The sequence below is a fragment of the Aulonocara sp. 'chitande type north' Nkhata Bay genome, linkage group LG11 (assembly GCF_057382095.1).
Source record: "Aulonocara sp. 'chitande type north' Nkhata Bay isolate Kocher_YH1m ecotype deep benthic linkage group LG11, A_spYH_male_GT1.1, whole genome shotgun sequence".
NCBI classification, from domain to species: domain Eukaryota; kingdom Metazoa; phylum Chordata; class Actinopteri; order Cichliformes; family Cichlidae; genus Aulonocara; species Aulonocara sp. 'chitande type north' Nkhata Bay.
In genome coordinates this window covers 33,592,104-33,611,479 of record NC_141354.1, presented here as the reverse complement: position 1 = coordinate 33,611,479, position 19,376 = coordinate 33,592,104, and the positions used below count along the sequence as shown (strand labels likewise).

The following is a 19,376-nucleotide window of genomic DNA, read 5'->3' as shown; positions in this document are numbered from 1 at the left end:
TACGCATATGTATCGAACAATACAAGAATTTTAATTTATTTTATCAACTTTTCTTCTGACGATGCTGTCTGTGTTGAGCGCTCAGTGGATCTGCGCTCGACAGTGCAGCCTAGGCGTAGTCGAACGCAGATTCACTGAGTTAGCACATGATTGTCCTTATGGGGACCTGATATGTTTAATATGCTGCTGAGAATATAGCCCAGAAGAAGCGTATAGTATAGCTTTTATTTTGGAAAGAGCCATTTCTCTGTAATAAACTCTCTTTTCCAAAGATGAGTGATTTGTCGATCAGATAGATAAATTTTTTTATTACTTTGTTGTTTCAGCAACATAAAATTGAAATCTTGTACTTTTGAGTTAAAATATATATTTATAATTTTAATAAATGACAAATTAAAAAGGCATGAACATTTTTTTGTATCGAAAAAATATCGAACCGTGAATTTTGTGAATCGTTGCACCCCTAATAAATAAATATATATATATATGTATATATATATAAAAATCCAGAAATGTTTTGCTGTTCAGACAGTGTCAAACAGATCTAATTTTGGTGCTTGTAAGATAGTTGCCTATATTTATTAAACCTGGAAAAAGTGTCAGTTTGGATTATTTGTTTTATACTCGTAGGTTATGCTTCTACACTGCCTCTGTGCTGTTGGATTTAGCATACTGTTATATGTTTGGCAAAATCATCAAATCAAACCAATCAATAAATAAGAAAACTGGTGTTAAGCGCTCAGCCACTTTAGGGAATCTCTTTGATGAAAACCTTTCCACTGGATTGCTTTCTCCACTTCAGATTTATGTTAGCTCCAGTTGAAGCCATCAGCTAGAAAACAGAAAAAAAACAAGACCTGTTTATAGGATCATTTAGATCTGACATCTTACACAAAATGTTCTAACAGAACAACAAAAAGCACATAATGTGATCTTCAGATCTTGTAGATACATCACATGTCCAAATTTTCTGTGATCAACTATTTAACTTGCCACGTTACCAAACAACAACAACAACAGCAAGTAAATTATCATTAAAGGAGTGCTATGGTAAATGGACTGGTTCTTACATAGCACTTTTCTACTCTATCTGAGCACTCAAAGCGCTTTATTCAACTAATTCATTCACCCAATCACGTTTTGTTAAATGCTTAGTATCTAACATTCATACTCAGATGGATGCATTGGAGAACAACATAGGGTTAGTCTCTTGCCCAAGGATATTTGGCATACAGACTGGAGGAGCCTGCATTGAACCCAGCTACTACCTTGCAGGTAGGACTGGACAACATGTTTTGGCCTGGTTTAAAGTAGGTCATTAATACTGTATTTTCTTATTCTCTGAGCAGAATGTAGGAGGCAAAACACTTAGAGCAAAGATCTGCAAGACTTACTTGCTTCAAGATGTTCTCTTGTATGGTAGGGTTATTTAGATCCAGCCCAGAGTCTTGCAGGCTGATTCTCAATTTAATCACTTTGACTGTGGTTTCTATTATAAGTGGAAAGGAACATATAAGCAGAAAATTGTTCATTCATCATTTCTGTGTGTTTAGTTCAGATATTTACACAGTAAAAACAACAAGAGATGCTGTAAATTAAGTACCTACCTTTGACCTTACAGACACATAAGAATGGGTATTTGTTAGAACATGGCAGTTGCCCCCATTTACCAGATTCATTCTTCATCAAAGCACCACAGTGCTCAGTTTCTTCAGTCCAAATTTTCTGCTCTACTGGCCAGTATCTCAGTGAGGAGTTACTCTGGTCAGACCACTCCCAGGGGTCTTTGAAGAGTCCAATCCAAACATCCATACCATTAGCTAGACTCTGAATTATCTGATGCTCTGCATCATTCCTCACACTGGTCAGGTCTGTGTGGTTGGTTCTGCAGTAGTTTTGAGCCTCACTCCAACCCATTGTTGCTGAACTGAGAATATACTGCTCAGCACCTTTTTTCTTTCCTGATAAAAAGAAAGGAAAATTAAAGAAAAGCAAACAAACTTAATATACTTAATTTGTATATTGGTATATTGTAGCTGTGGTACTCTCTTACCGTCAAAGCATAAAAATTTTTTGGCGTAATGACAAGGGTCTGAAGACAAACTCCTATTTTCATATGTACCACAGTTGTAATTTGTGTTGGAGCCCCAAGGCAAATAATTGTAGAAATCGTTACTTGGCATAGACCAGTGCCATCTCTGAGTCTTGCCTTTCCAAAGCCCAAACCACACAGCATCATTGTATTTGTTCTCAAGAAAATTAACAATTGTTTCTATCTGTTTCATGTTGTCAAAGGTGAGCAGGTCAATGCATTTCTCTCTGCAGTAGCTTTGTGCCTCATACCATGTTTTTGGACTATAGAATAAGACGTTTTGGATCTGGTAGGGATACAAAGGTAGAAAACACATCCCTGTGGAAGAAAGGTCATAATTTTACGCCAGCATAACACATTGCTACTTAATTCTGAAATTAAGACAACAACTAATAGTAAATTTTATCATTTGAGAAGGTGACAGGGATTTGCTGTGGGAGATACTACCCGAGGAGAAACAGGGCTTTCAGAAATACTGGGAGTTCACTGACCTGCAAGTAGAATTAGGTGTGTTTCCAAGACTGTAAAGACATTCATAAGAATAATGTAAGAACATTTATTTCCTCATATTTTAAATAATCAAGATCCTTTAAAGCAGAACCTTTACGTACTGCCTTAAATAATATCCAAGCTTTCCTAGGGGTACACCCTGGAAAGGGTTGCCAGTCAACTATCTATCTCTCAAAAAGTAATGTAAACATGACATGAAAGAAGATAATGAAAGAATCTTACCTAATGTTAACTGCTTCATGATCTGTCCCAAAATTACATTTACGAGCAAATGTGTCCTAAATTTCTGCAGTTTGCACTGCAGTTGTTACTATGCTAGAACTGATTCAGTCTTTGGACCTAAATGTGATACTGACAAGGGTTTATCAGAAAGAGGTGGTAGTGGTTGACACATTTACCTGTATGCGCAAATAATTCTTCCTCAGTATGCAAAGCTTGTGGAAATCTGGACTAAGTAATGCAAATTATTCTTCTCCATTTAAAGGAAAAGTCAAAGTCAAGGCTTTAACCTGACCCTTAATATTGCCAGATATAATGGTAGTACCAATCCACAAATACCCTCTGGACACATACCTGCATGCATTGTACTTCCAAATATGGCACCATACAGAGGGAAAATAAGTTTTCCAACAGTATAAGATTTATGGCCAACATGAACAACAAAGAAATAAGCAAACGAAATAAATTTCCTTACTTTTTGTGCTAAGTTTATATGCTTTAGGCATTAACCTGTCATGGTCCTGGGTGTGTTTTGTGTTTTATTTATATTTCTTGATTATTGTTATTCGTGGTTTTAGTTCTTTTCGGGTTATTTCGTTGTAGTAGTTTCTAGTTTCAGTATCTGTACCTTCCCTGTGTTCCATGTGTCATGTTCATTCAAGTTCAGTTCAGTCAAGTCTGCGTCTCTGTGTCACTCCTGTTTTACTTTGAAAGTCCATGTCTCATGTTAGTGTTTCTAGTTTTGCTTTGCTCCCAGCTGTGCTCCCAGCTGTGCTCTTCTCCTGTGTCTCAATCGCCGGCTTTTCAGTGTATTTAAAAAAGTGTGTTTCTCTTCGTCAGTGTTATGTTGTACCCTCATCAGGCTGTGTTTTATGTCTGCCTTTGTGTTCCTCAGTTAGGTTAGTTTTCACTGGGTCCAGCAAAAAGGCTGTTTGAGTTCACCTTCTGCGTCCTGGAGTCTGCATTTGGGTCCTCCATTCCTGACTGCTGCACACAGCTAGTGATGTTCGATTCGTGAACGAATCGTTCAATACTCGAGAATCACTTTACTGACTCGTGAATCATGATTCACAAGCCCAACTGACTCACTGACTCATCCCTGTTTTTGTTAGCAAACTAATTCGCTTAGTAGAAATATATCTAGCTTATAATTAAAATTGTGTGTGTGTGTGTGTGTGTGGGGGGGGGGGGGGGGGGGGGGGGGGGGGGGGGGGACACAACAGCCAGTTTCTTAACAAAAGCATTTCTGCTCTGAACTGGAAGAAAAAACCCTGAGTAGAAGCTCACATCAAGAAAATAGCTCCTCGGTTCACAGTAGCATCGCTCTGCTAACATGCTAACAGCACATTTGAGCTACTCACTCGCTCCCTTCCTGTGTTGAATCGTAAGCGTAAGCAAATCACTCAGGACTCGCTCACCCCCTCCCTCCTGTGCTGAATCATAGAGCGAACGAATCACTCACTCACTCACTCACTCACTCACTCACTAACCCCCTCCCTCCTGTGCTGAATCATAGAGCGAACGAACGAATCACTCACTCGCTCACCCCCTCCCTCCTGTGCTGAATCATAGAGCGAACGAATCACTCACTCACTCACTCACTCACTCACTCACTCACTAACCCCCTCCCTCCTGTGCTGAATCATAGAGCGAACAAACGAATCACTCACTCGCTCACCCCCTCCCTCCTGTGCTGAATCATAGAGCGAGCGAAAGAATCACTCACTCACTCACCCCCTCCCTCCTGTGCTGAAACATAGAGCGAACGAACGAATCACTCTCACCCTGTCACTACCCATCCTGAGACTGTGCAACACCTCTTCTGGATCTGTTCATACGCTAGAACATTTTGGAAAGACTTCAGTAGATTCATTGCTGGACATCTCTACAAAGACTTTACTGTGAAATGGGAAAATGTTGTATTTTGTTTCTTTCGAAGGCAAAAAAAAGAAGACGTTTACTTTATAATAAACTTGTTAGTTATCTTAGCTAAATTTTATTTTCACAAATGCAAATACAGTAACAAAAAACCTAATTTTAAACATTACTATAATGATGTTTTATGTTACATAAAATTGATTAGTGGATCACTTAACAAAAAGGCTATGAAAACTATTACTATTTGTAGTAATTACAAATTATTTGAATGTTTGTAATTCTTTGTATTACACCCCCTGGCATATGTTAATTTTGTTCTGATTGTATACATGTTCTGTATACTGTTTCTTAATAAAGTTAAAATTTTTGGAAAAAAAAAACAAAAAAAAAACAGCTTCTTCTTCTTCTTCTTCTTGGTTGGCAACCAATATTAAGGTGCATTACCGCCCCCTGGCAGCTCAGTGGACATTTCGATGAGAAAATATATATTTAACACATTTAAGGAAAATACTAATAAAATAAAAATAAACAAAATAAATGTTTATTAAGCAATTTTGATAGGAAATTGCTTTATTTTAGAAATGTTTTTGCTCTTTTTTTGCTCTATAAAATAGTTGGGTTTTTTTTAGAATCATTCATCTTAGCAGTGGGATTTACATGAAAAGAGAAACAAATTAAGTTTGAGTGAAAATGTAAATTTTTTGCACTCTCTGGTCAACTGACTCAGTGAATCAAATGACTCAAAAACCCCGATTCACTTTGGTGAGTGACTCATTAAAACTCGATTCAGTAAAAAGAATCGAATTTACCATCACTACACACAGCTCATGTCACAAGATATAGTTATGAGCATTATTCACTGAAGAGTGTGGAGATCAGGGAAATTATTTTGCTGCTATTGTTAATAATCATCATCATTACCATTGCATTAATAATATAATCTACAGCATTGATATTGCATTCAGATGCCTCATGATAATAATGAAAATGTCTCAGTTGTGTTTCTTCAGGGGCGAAACAGACCTGGATCAATTCTCCACATGCAGTGGTCGGAAGAAACTTATAGGTTAACATGACTGGATATGTTAAGGCAAGTTTCTGGTTGAATTGTTCACAGCGCCATGTGTCCCTGTCCCTGAACCTCACAATCAAACTCTGACCTATGTTTGAGGACCAGGAATGCTGTTATTTAAGGTGGGAACTTAAAATTTGGGTTAGCAAATTTTGGGAAAGAGAAAACTGACTGTTTAAGTGGAGAATTGTGGAGGAGTCTGAAACACTGCAAAAAGCAACATATGCAAATTCACATACATAAGCAGAAAATGCATTAACCTTACAAGGACAAGCTCATGAAGATTAATGCATAGACATTGATTAAACCTGGCTAAGAACACAAACATACGCAATGAAGATCAGCTTGCTATTTGTATGAGTGACAGAATGCTGTGAAAGTTTAATAAAATACACTTGAGTTTGAAGTTGAGGAATAGCCCAAAAGAAGCTTTATGACAAGGGAGTGAGTTATGAAAAAAGAAAAGTGATTAAGTAGTTTTAAAAGAGTGACTTAGGAGTGCCCTGGTACTGAGTGATCAAAACCAGTGATCACTGTAGAAAGAAATAAAATAATTTAATAAGTTGGTAATGTTTAAACATGTGTTTCTCTTGTTACGGCAACTTCTTGAGATATGACTCAGTATGCAAATTAGCTGGAGTAAGTGGTGACGAAGAAGCTTCCTGTGTGTGTGTGTGTGTGACTGAGGTTTTCAGGAGAGGAAGTATAGCAGACTGTTCAGGAGTGCAGATTTGGATAGGAAATTTATAGTTTAGTGATGATATGTTGTTGTAAGGGGGTTAATATCTTATGCTGAATCTAAGTATGTTAAAGTGCATAAAGGGGGTGATTGTTGTGTGCAAATATTTGAACCTTAACAAGACGACAACTGTTTCTTTTAGACTTTTCCTTTTCTTTATAAAGACTTTTATATTGAATATGTGAGTAGCTTAAAACAAATTAGGGTAAGAAATAAAATGTGATTTTTCCAATATTTGCTGCTCAGACGACTGAGCTTCTTATTCCCAGTGACAGCAGCAATACGCTCAGTAATCCAAATGACTCTATACTGAAATGTTGGATGTCTATCTTGAAAATAAATCCCACGCTGATATTTAACAAGTGAAAAAGACAAGAAGACAGTGTTCATTTCTGTTTGTCTCCACGTTGAGCCAGCCACCACACTCCCTGCTGGTGGCTGGCTCACTTGCAGTGGCTGCTTGGCGGGGCCTGGCGCTCATGGCTTGGTCAGGCCCCTCCTGAAGGGTGGGGGGCCCCTTCAGCCTCTGGTCCCGGGGCTCAGTCCGCTCTGGCGCAGCTGGCAGAGCCTGCGGGTACATTGCCGCAGCTCCCTGTAGCTTTAGCGCCGTGGCTGATGGGTGACGCCCAGTCTGAGGATCTCCTCAGGCCGTTCCAGGAGGGTGGCGCGGCCGCCCCTCCAGTGGTCCTCCTTGGGCTCTCGCGCTCTGGAGGGCCTTTAGATGTCTGGGACCTTTTCTTGAACTTCTCTTGTCTACATCTTTCCCTGTCCTATCCTCCAGCCATGTCTGTTCCGTTTGTAAAAACTTAAAAGTAAAAAAAAAAAAAAATCAAACAAATAATTAAGAATTTGGAAAAATCTTTTCTTGGCTTTCAGACAACAATTCTGATTGCTACAGTGCCGAATGGGACAGGCAAATAAATAAATAAGTAACAAGTGAAAAAGACACTTTGCAAAGCTCACAGAACCACAGCTGTGTATGCAAGGTTAATTAAGCTGGTGATTCACTGTCCTTGCTACTGTTCTGCTGGGTCTCTATGCCCAAGCCAGCTCATCACTAACAACAGATATGGATACTGATTCAGCAGTGAAGTGACTGTCAGTCCCCTCCCGTACATGGATGACGGCAAACTGTATGCCATGAGTGAATGACACACCAGCTCACAGATCCACCTCACCAGAATCTACAACTAGTTGTTCTTGGACTGGATAAGTAAGGAGATTTGCACTGAAGAGGTGGAGCTCCTGGGGCTCGGTCACTCTGGCACAGCTGGTTGACGGCGGAGCTCACGGGCACGTCACAGCAACCCCCCCTGGCTTCTGCCCCGCGGCTATTGAGTGACCCCTCATCTGGGGCTCTCCTCAGCTCTTTCCGGGATAGTGACTTGGTTCCACTTGCATGGAACAGAAGAGGCTGTGGAGTGCAGGAACCACACTGCAAGCTGGTAGATATGCAGGTATTCCTGGGTCCTGCAGACTATCACCTAAAAACAATAAACAAAATGATTTTCTAAACTGTAGCAATGTAATGTACGTATAGTGCCAAATACATTTTTGTAGTCTTCATTAGCTTTAATTCACATGGAAGTGTTCCTAAAGTCATATGCTGTAATAATATTTCCATTATGAAAACATGATTTTGGACATTTCAAGTTTTTCACTTCGGCAGATAAAATGAATTGAGCAAAATCAACTCAAAATATTTCCACACGCCATAACGTCCTCTCTTCCTCGCTGGCTCCATATCTGTCAGTGGAATGATCACCTCGTCGCTATCTGTCACCATCAACACACTCCACGAATCCCGTGGATGATTCACTTCCTTATATCCGTTTGAATCAGGTACCGAAGCAGTTACGTGCGTAATGAAGCTTCGGACGTCACTGGTCACGTGACTTTTGCCAAACGAAGCAAGCCTCGACACAGTGCTTCTGAACCAGTGTGTTGTTTTTTTCGACACACGCTCCGGAGCGTCAGCTTCAAGCGGGCCATCACTAGTGTTTTCTGATTGTATCTTTTTTTAAAAATTTGGTTCCTGGACTTATCCCTGTTTCCTGTCCTATCTGAGAGTCTGGAAGTCTGGTGTGGAGTTTTTTGGAGTGTGAGCACGAGTGCGTGAAGAGGAGTTTGGAGAGGAGCAGAGATGGGCAGTAACGCGTTACTTGTAATGCGTTACTGTAATCTGATTACTTTTTTCAAGTAACGAGTAAAGTAAGGGATTACTATTGCAAAAACGGTAATTAGATTACCGTTACTTTCCCGTAGTAACGCTGCGTTACTGCGTTACTAAAACCGTCACAACAGCTGTGTGCAGATCAACAATGGATCACATATCAATTGTGGGAGAGAGTATGAGCGTGCAGCGTTTAAAGCGTGGAAGTACTGACCTTACTTTGAGTTTGATTCCATAAAAAGTGACAAAAACATTAGTGTCCGTTGTGCGTGGGAAGAAAACTTATTTTTACAGCGAAAAAAAACCCCTAAACTTCCAAGCAAGCACCGAGTGCGCAACGACGTAATGGGAAATTCACAGAGAAACTCGCGGATTCTTCAACTGACCGTGGCACACCTGCACCAGGGTAAACCTCCGCCTACCGCAGTCCTGGTTTACAGGTGAAAATAGAGCAACAGGACCGCTGAGTCTTTGACTTTATTTATTTTCTGCTGTGTTTTACTTGCATCTATTTGAAAGAGTGAGTGTAAACACAAAAAATATTTTATTTTATGTGCTGGAATGTGCAGAAAATAGGTTTAAATGTTAAACTAATTTAGTCAAGTCAGAGAATGTTGCATATAATTAAGTTTTGCTTGATGCATAAAGTTAAAAGATTAAAACTGATAAAACAAGTTAAAAAAAAAGATACTTTTCCATTTGATTACATTTTGTATGATGGATTATGTAGAAAAAGTAGAATTGGGCTGAGAGATCTATCGCTTTATCACCTATTCAGGTTGTAAATCAGGTTTTTAAAAAGTAACTAAGTAATTAATTACTTTTGAAAATAAGTAATCAGTAAAGTAACGGGATTACTTTTTTGGGGAAGTAATCAGTAATTAGTTACTGATTACTTTTTTCAAGTAACTTGACCAACACTGGAGAGGAGTGTGTATTTTGGACCTGTTTCCCTTCTGTTGGGTCTAAACTCAGACCCCGCTGTATCCAGGACTTATTCCCGTGAAAGAAAAACAAGGCAACAGCGATCGATCGTTTCACTTGCAAAGGCCTCGTTGATGTCTACCATGAAATGACCCCAAATCCGGCCTCCTCTCGCTGCCTTTTATTGAGAAACAGTTCACACAAAACACATCACAGCAAAGCAACGCCCACATGGTTCTAAGACAAGGCATTGTATGTATATGTGTGAACTTTTGTATCTAAGTAAGAATGTGCGTGTGTCGTCCTGCTGACCAAAGGGTCGTAAACACAGGAAGCTTACATCAAAAAGCACAAGGATGTGTCTGTAATAAAGGACTACAACCCCCCCACCCAGAACCTCGAGATCTGGGGAGGGGGGCAGTGGAATTCCTTTCATCAGAGTTGGCATGCATAAAATGACAACATTTAACAATTCACTCTAACACCTTCCTTCCCTGCATCCCTGGAGCCCCTGATCCCTCGCACTGTATATATCTTCATCTGGTGTTTCTGTATAAATAAACTAGAGATGGACCGATCCGATATTATGTATCGGTATCGGTCCGATACTGACCTAAATTACTGGATTGGATATCGGAGAAAAATAAAAAATGTAATCCGATCCATTAAATATCACGAAAGCACCTCGCAAAACTTGCAACACGCCGTAACTCACCTCAGAACGTTAGCACGTCGGAGCAGTATGCATCACGTGATAGAGCGGCTGTGGCATGCGGGACCTGTCGGTGGTCTGGATAGCATTTGGAGCTTCGCTAGCAACCTGGCATTTCATCTCCGACAAAGTTATCCCGAGAGAAGTAAAGCAAGTGTGTAAGTCCATCTCTGAATGTTTGTAAAGCATTCCTGCGTTAAGCTTAACAAGCGATATATGGAGCGACTGCCTCTTCTTGCTGCTACTTCAATCATGAAACTGCTTAACGATCAGCTGATCGGCTTTTCTGTCGCGAGTCTGTGTCTCTAGTTTGCTTTTGGCCCACTTTGCACCAGAAAGAGGAAACCAGCGGCTGAACAGCAGCAGCACGTTTAAGCTTGATAAGCTGTTGTTAGAATGTATTTAATATTACTTTCTACTCCAGGATCTTTTTCTACGTAGCTGACGGCTGGTAACTGTGCAGGGGCGGATCTAGCAAAGTTTAGCCAGGGGGGGCGATAGGGCATTAACAGGGAAAAGGGGGCACAAAGACATACTTTTCTTTCTTATTCTCATTTAAAATGTCTAGCTTTTAATAAATAATTATCTGACACCCAAAGTTTTAATTTGATGCAAAATGAATAGAAGTCCATTACTGTATATAGTAACTATTAAGTCTAATATATACCCTAGTAAGCTATAGTACTTTTTCCTTTGGGAAGGTACCATCTGTGCAGTCTGCAATTCTGTTGAAGAAAGATGTTGAATCTATTTAATATTTCTTGAAAAATAATTGATTTCTGTGCATTTTTTTTCACACTGCATCAAATTAAGGTTGATTACGTCGATTAAGATAAGATAAGATAAGATAAGATAACCTTTATTAGTCCCACACGTGGGAAATTTGTTTTGTCACAGCAGGAAGTGGACAGTGCAAAAGTTATGAGGCAAAAATTAGAATACAATAAGAATAAATACAGTACACAACTGTACAGAATAGAATAAAATAAAATACTATATACAGTAGAATAAAATAAAATAAATATACAATAAGATAAAAATAGAATACAAATACAAATACTATATACAACTGAGTAAAAATACAACGATGACAGAAAGGATTATTGCACTTAGTATTATTACATATGTATGGATGTGTGTGCTTGATCAGTTAAAGTCTTTATTATGGAGTCTGACAGCAGTGGGGAGGAAAGACCTGCGAAATCTCTCCGTCCCACACCGTGGGTGCCGCAGTCTCCCACTGAAGGAGCTGCTCAGTGCTGTCACAGTCTGCTGCATGGGGTGGGAGATGTTGTCCATCAGGGATGACAGCTTAGCCGCCGTTCTCCTGTCACTCACCACCTCCACTGGGTCCAGAGGGCATCCTAGAACAGAGCTGGCCCTTCGGATCACCCTGTTCAGTCTCTTCCTGTCCCCAGCAGAGATGCTGCCGCCCCAGCAGACCACGCCATAAAAGATAGCAGAAGCCACAACAGAGTCATAGAATTTCTTCAGGAGCATCATGAGGTGGAGCGTGAGGGGTGGTTCCCTATTTTTTATTTATTTATTTTTGTTGTTGCTGGGAGTTGGAACCCTATTAGTTAGGTTGCTTAATATTTATGCTAAGTACTCTTTAAAATACCAGAATAGGGAGGATGGTGTAGGTTTAAGTTTATTAGATTGATCAGTATTGCTGAACTATGAAATTTTTTTTTTGCATACAGGTATAACAGAATAGCTTTAGTGTAGTTGTTGTTTTAAACTTGAGTATGAACTTATACAAAATGCAGCAAGATATTTAAAAAAACAGTTTTGTTGATTAAAAAACACTATATCGGATTCATATCGGTATCGGCAGATATCCAAATTTATGATATCGGTATCGGTATCGGACATAAAAAAGTGGTATCGTGCCATCTCTAAAATAAACTATTGACTTTTTATTCTGAACGCATTGGTCTGTGTCTGCGTCCATTCCATCCCCGTGACACTACTGTAATGAAATGCATTCCCAACTGGTCTGTAATTTTACTTTCAGCATCTATATGGATGTTAAAATCACCCCAATTTATTTTATCTGAGCTGAGCACTAAATCAGATAAAAAACAAAATGTAAAAACTGAAATCTGAGAGAGTCTCTAAGTAAGAGGTGATAAATAACAAAACTGTTTTCTCAGTTTGCTGATTATGGTGAAAAAGGCTAAGAGTCAGGCTTTTAAATTAATTAAAACTGTCTGGGTCTATGATTGATTAATATGTTGGAGTGAAAGATGCTGCAATGGCCCCTCCTCAGCCTGTGCTTTGGGGATTGTGACAGTTATTGTGAATCTGAGATTGTGACTCATTTAAACTAACATAATCATCCTGCTTTTCCAGGTTTCTGTAAACAAGGTTTGCTGGGTTGAGCAGCAGAGTTGAGTATGTGAGTGGCACCAATTAAAAACTTTGGTTGATTGATGACTGAAGGCTAAAGAAACAAGACAAACTTCATATATTTTTACATTTATTCATTTAACAATCAGCCCTTCAGTAGAACTGGAATAACAATACACAGCCACGATCAAAGCAATAACAAAGAGAGTGTACAAGGTTAAAAACCTACTTAACATGTTGGTGTCTTTTAAATTGGTGTCTGTGAACTACCGAATTTGCTATGTTTTCTCTTCAAGCAATGAAACCATTAAACAACTCTGGAAGGATGGTTTGCTTTATTCTTTCGCTTTTAGTCTAGGTTTCTAATTCCAAAAAAGTTCAGGCAGCTTGGGTGTGTGTTTGTTGCAACTATGTAAATAACTTTTCCTGAGAATGTAAATTATATGAAAAAACTGTTCTGTCCCATCCTGGCTACCTGCGCCTAATTTTATTCCACAGCAGTGATCCCGAGCAGCAGCCCAAAACATGCTTTGTGTTTTAAGGATGTACTGATCTGCACCTTGTTTTGTTGCTGCAAAGTAAAGTAAAATTAGCTTCACTGCATTTCCACAATATTAACAGTTAAAACATTTGCTATGTAGCAGTGGTCCTCGGGTTTCAGCCAAGAGTATGTCCTGTAGTATTCCCCAGAATCAACGCAAGACAATTTTTATGTATTGACGAGCTATTTGACTACAGCTTATTGTTAAAAATAAAATTATTTTTAAATTGATTTTAAAATCTATCGACAGAGATTAGGGCACAGACTACAAAAGAATAATTACCCACATAGCAGACAGGTCTGGGCTGGATCTGGTGTCAAGCCGGCACCGCTGGCTGACTTCTGGCATGGTAAATGGTATGTCATCCATATATGGGCCAGGCCTGGCGTAGATGACACTGTTTAACAGTGATTAACAGACTCACTTTCAGGTGACTCTGTAATTTGGCACTATACATATAAACCTGATAAGGGGTCCTCTCATGGACAGTGTGCAATGACACACAAATAATGACATTTCACCATAACCCTTAATGGCGAAAGGCAGTTTGGAAATTTAAATGAGATTACAATTGTTGTACATTACTCTAAAATCAGTGCTATGTACGTGACTTTACGATCACAACCTGATTTGAAACAGGATCTAACATAAACATTCTCCCCCTGGAAATAGCTCTTAGATATTAAGAGAATATGTCACATGAGATCACAGGATGGCAAAAAATGTACGTTAAAATGAGCTCATTTGGGCTCTTTTCATTGGAACACTAAAGTACCACAACAAAGAATAAGTGCACCTATATCTCTGACACTCTTAAAACCTTTCATTGTAAAACACTTGTGAATGCACACACGGACAGAAAAAAGATAATGAGAGAGAGCTGTTGTATAACTTTCATCATCATAATGCACTTTTTCTAACACACAGTTTCTGACAAAAAACCCAGCACCAAAACAAAAAAATCAAAACACCAAATGTAAGCCACAGAATATACTGCTGAATAAGACAAAAGTTAAAAAGCTTTAATTCCAAGTCATGCAAGGTAGTTGGCAAATGTCTGTAGCGTGACTTTGCTGTGACCTGTCAATATTTGGGATGTTTATAGTTATTAGAAAATGCTTTTTTAACCTTCTAGGACCTGATGTCCACGTATGCCGACGTCACATTTTGTGTTGTTTAGACCACAATACTAAATTTTATTCTATAAGGGCCTGATATCCACTTATGAGGACATTATACTGCCACCTGGTGATGGCAGAAGAGTATTTCTCATTACACGTTAGATTCAAGATGGCCAACAACACACCCAGAAGTTCAGATGGCAACTCCTGAGCCACACTTCAACCAGGTAAAAAAATCCAATCACATTTCTTGGCTGATTCTTGTTCAGATATGTACAAAAGTGTTTAATGTGTGTTATGGAAGTCAAATTTTACAAACGTTACTAAAGTTGCTAAACATGTGGTACGCGTATGTGGACAGAGGGACTTAGTCTTGTTAGCTTTGTTGTGTGGACAGAGGGAGTTATGTTGCTAACAACATGTGATAATGAAATTGTATTTTTGGTTGATTTAGGTAGAAAACAACAGGTTACTACAGTTCAAGCAGATATAGCATGCTTTATAAATAAAATCTCCATAGTTTTTTTTTCCCAGAGTGTTATTCTCTCACAAGAGCAATGGAGTTACTGTGGTGGACAACTTGTTAGACATTGACGATCCCGTGGGGGATGCTGAATATCAACCCCCACGACAGGGGCTAAGCAGCAGTGAGGAGGACAGAAGTGGGTGTGAAGACCCCATTCCACGGCCCACTCAGCTTATCAGGGGACGTAAACATCTCTGTGATGAATATGAAGGATATCGTTCAGATTGTGACATTGGCAGATCACGCACTCCCAGATGTCACTCTTGGAAGAAGAGACAACACCAGGACCAAGCCATCAAGAGCAGTCTAAGAAAGGGCGTGGGATGCGATGGAAAGCTTCTCCGCTAACACCAAATCAAGACCACTTTGAGCAAGAAACTGTGCAGGACAGAGAGGGCTGGACCCCACTGGACTACATAGAGCAGTATATTGATAAAGCTCTGACAAAAATGATTCCAGATTGTTCTAATGCTACGTCACTGGCTAGAAGTGGGAATCCACTCAACACATCAACTGATGAAATTGATCATTTTTTTCGGTGCCTGTATTTTGATGTCTTGCGTACCATATCCTACAATCAGGATGGACTGGTCCAAATCCTTGAGATTCCTTGCCATCACTGAAAACTCTTGACAGATTCTTCAGACTGAGGCAATCGCTCAAAGTGCTCATTGACAATGTTCCAGAGGACCTGAGAGAGTGTAATAAATTCTGGAAGGTGAGGCCTTTTCTGAAACGCATTCTGAAAGGCTTCAAATCTCAGGCTCGCCCAGAATGCGTTTCAGTTGATGAGCAGATGATTCCTTTGACAGGGGCTTGTCCATGTCAACAATATCTGTCAATGAAGCCAAACTCAGTGGGCATAAAAAACTGTGTTTACGCAACAGCAGATGGTATTGTGCTGGACTTTAACATTTATCAAGGGGCAGCTGCACCCCTTGAGCAGGTTAAAGAACCAGGGGATCTGTTTTTGGGAGGCTTGATCATAGATTGTCTGTCTCAAATACTGCATCCTAATACAAATGTTTACTGTGATCGGTTCTTTATGTCCACCCAAGGTGTGGAACACATGATGAAGAAGCAGATTCTAAAGTTATGAAGAATCAGGTTGCTGCAGCAGTACAGAAGTGACCAACTGACAAAACAATGAAAAAGAAACGAAGCTGGACCTCAGCACAAGTTACCACTGCGGATGGAAAGATTTGCATGGTTAAGTGGTATGATGTCTACTGTTCATGCTGGAGAGCCAGACGACACCTGCTGGAGATGGGTCAAACAACTAAAACAATATGTGACAATCTGACGACCAAGTATTATCCCTGAATACAACTCCAAGATGGGTGGAGTTGACCTTGTTGATAGAATGATGAGTTACTATCGCATGTGTGTCCATACAAAGAAATGGACACACATGCGAATGCTAATGCACTTTATGGATCTGCCTTTAGCCAACAGCTGGCTACTGTACCGCAAAGACCTTACTGTATGTGGCACACCAAAGAAGAACAGCATGGAGTTCCTTGAATTTCGCATGGAAGTGGCCATGACTTTCTTGGCTGAGCATGCCAATGACAGCTTTGACTTTTCAGTGCAGGAAGAAGACCCAGATGTGTAAGTCCAAGGGAAAAGCATCCAGTGAAGGCAGTGCCCCATGTCTCATTCCGCAGGAGGGCTAATGCACATCTGTCAGGGGCGCCGAAAGTGAAGAATGCAGCGTGTTGCAGAGCAAAAGACCGCTCAGGGAAAACTCAAGAGAAGTGTGTTACATGCAAGGTGTTCCTCTGCTTACAGGCAGATCACAACTGTTACACAGCCTTTCACACATAGGTGTTCCCATATTTTGTTTTGTTTTTTGTTTGTTGGGTTGTTTTTTTTAGCCATCAGAATTGTTGTCTGAAGGCCAAGAAAGATGCCCAACGGATTTACTTTACCAGGTGGATCATCACGGCCTTGCCATATTAGTCCATTTGATCGAACTTTGTTATTATTTATTTTATTTTATTTTAGTTATTACAGACGGGACAGGCATGACTGGGGTATAGGAAAAGGAGAGAGAGGGGAAGAAAAACAGAGGGGAAGAGGGACAGTGAGAGAGGGCACTTAAAAAAATCACCTGGCTCACCTGTTGAGAGGAAAAAAGAGAAAACAAGCAAAAAAAGAGAGCAACACAATACAGAGCATCACTGCAATAACCTAAATAAATTTAAGTAACAGTAAATACTAAATATTGTATGTATTTATGCAGCACGCAAAACTGACAGTGCACAATGTGCTTTGATGTAGCAGCCAAGAAAGGTGTAGTTTGTGTCTGTGAGCACCTATGTGTACACCTGTGCGCATACCTGTGTGAACGGGCGTGCCTGTATTCAAAAGGTTTCTCCATGTAACATTCTGCTGGTGTGGGGAGCCAAAGCCCCATCCCCCAGGGCATAAAGCAGGAATGGAGGAGATCCAGGCCACCAGAGTGCGGGAGCCCAAGGAGGACCAACGGAGGGGCAACCGTGCCACCCTCCTGGAAAGAACTGAGGAGAGCTGTTGTGGCCATTTTTGTTGAATGTTCATAAAATGCAATTTGTATTCATTTTTGTTTTTTCTTTAAAGGTGTAAGAATATACTGACCTGGTTTTGTTATTTAAATTTGTAATTAATTTTATTGGAGAAACTTTTGCAAAGTGATTGGTTTATTAGCTTATGGACCCTCCCATTAATCAAGAGATTAAGAGCACCCTGGATGGGTGTGGTAAAGAGGTTTTTCGTTTTTTGTTTGCCAAATGTCAGATGGGAAGATGGGAGGGTTAGAAAATGATTTGACCACTTTTGAAGTTGTTAAAGCAAATTAAATTAACTTTCGTTTAATTTTAAGTTTTAAGAAGTTATTTGGTTGATTTTTGTTTATAATTTTGCACGAAATAAACCACATATGATTTTTAAACAATGGAGTCAGAAGTGCGTTCTAAAACAAACCTCCCGTTGCCACCCACGGCCTTTTCTTGGACTTTTTTGGTGTTTGGAAAGTAAAAGGCCACGACAAGAGCCTCAGACGTGGTGTCACCCAGCAGCCACAGTACGGAAGACACAGGGGCTCCAGTGACGCGCCCACAGGCTCTGCTCGCAGCCAGCCTTGCCAGAGTGGACCAAGCCTCAGGCCCAGAGGTCTGAGGGCCCGACTGAACCACGGCCACCTGGCCCCGCCTCTCATGACTGTGTGAAGGCAGGCAGGAAAGGTGGACCCAAGAGCAGGACTCATGGAGGCACAGGTGTACTCTAAGTCTAATTTCATACTGCAGGTCTTAATGCTCATTTGCGATTTTCTGATCAAATCAGATTTTTCTTGTCTGGTTGTTCACACTAAAAATAAAATGTGACAGCAAACGCGCTCTAGTGTGAACAGTTCACGGCCCTCAAAGCGGCCCGCATGCGCAAAAGAAGACGTCACACACAACGCGCTCTGTTTAGACCCAGACGAAACAGTATTGTTTGACTGATGTCCCTTAATATAAAGACTTGTTTCGGACTTTACGTTTCCCAATTTTGCTTTAAGTTAAAGTTATTTTTTTATTTACATATGGCCTAATAATTATCCTTATTGCTGTTTTAGAGACAGAAAGTTGCAGATTTCTGTCAGAATCTGCAGATTATACAGTACAAATAAAATGTTCACGTTTCTCTAACGTTGTCTTCCCAACAGTTTAACTACATCTACACTGGATGGCCAGGAGGCGTTCACAGACCATGACAGAACTAGAAACAGAGAGAAAATGGGAACCAAAACCTAGCGACTAGAAATCTTAGAATAGAATACACAACAAGAATAAACAAAAACAAAAGATAATATTAAATAACACAAAACACTGAGTCAACAGACTCAGGACCATGACACCGCCAAGAAGCCATCGGGAGTGAGCGGGTACCCAGACCTGAACACCGAGAACCACCAACGCACCGACACTTGAGGGTATCAGCCACCAGCAGGGAGTGTGCTGCCCACCCATTCCTGGGAGGGCCTGAGTAAACATGTTCCCACGGGGGAAAAAAAGTTTGAAGTAGCAGTTTTGGAGTGAAATGTTTTGTTTTCCATGTGATGTTCAGAAATCTTTTACTTTTTTTACTTTGTTACAGACATACGTGTTCCTGTAACTGTTAGAAGCACTTCAAATGAGCCATATTGTTCAAAGGGGCCCAATTGTTGTTTCTCATTTTGTTTTTGTACTTAGGAAAAATGCTAACACCAAATAAAGTTTTGCACATCATTACTCAATTGTGACTTTTTAGTGTTCTATCGAAATTTAAAACGAATATCCTCATGGGGATATCATTTTTCTTGGGAACTACATCAGGTAAAATGATACTTCTTTGTTTTTACATTCATCGGGTCCCAAATAACAAAGAGAAATTAAAAATGCATGCCATGAAGGACTTCGGATCTTAGAAAATTAAACAACAAAGAACAATGTTCACATTGCTCTATGCTCCATATTAATCTATTCCCCTGATTCTTGTCTTTTCATCCACTTCT

The 19,376-nt window shown here is 39.9% G+C and overlaps 1 protein-coding gene across 1 annotated transcript; it reads right to left on the bottom strand.

The window, feature by feature from the left end:
* Nucleotides 1-748: 748 nt before the first annotated feature.
* On the bottom strand, nucleotides 749-2,843 carry LOC147319562 (C-type mannose receptor 2-like). Its single transcript, XM_086310058.1, has 6 exons — nucleotides 2,825-2,843; nucleotides 2,584-2,613; nucleotides 2,054-2,410; nucleotides 1,608-1,961; nucleotides 1,395-1,489; nucleotides 749-832 (listed from the first exon to the last, which is right to left on the bottom strand). Exons 1-6 carry the CDS (start codon nucleotides 2,841-2,843, stop codon nucleotides 749-751), a joined length of 939 nt encoding a protein of 312 aa, XP_086166184.1.
* Between the last annotated feature and the right edge of the window lie 16,533 nt (nucleotides 2,844-19,376).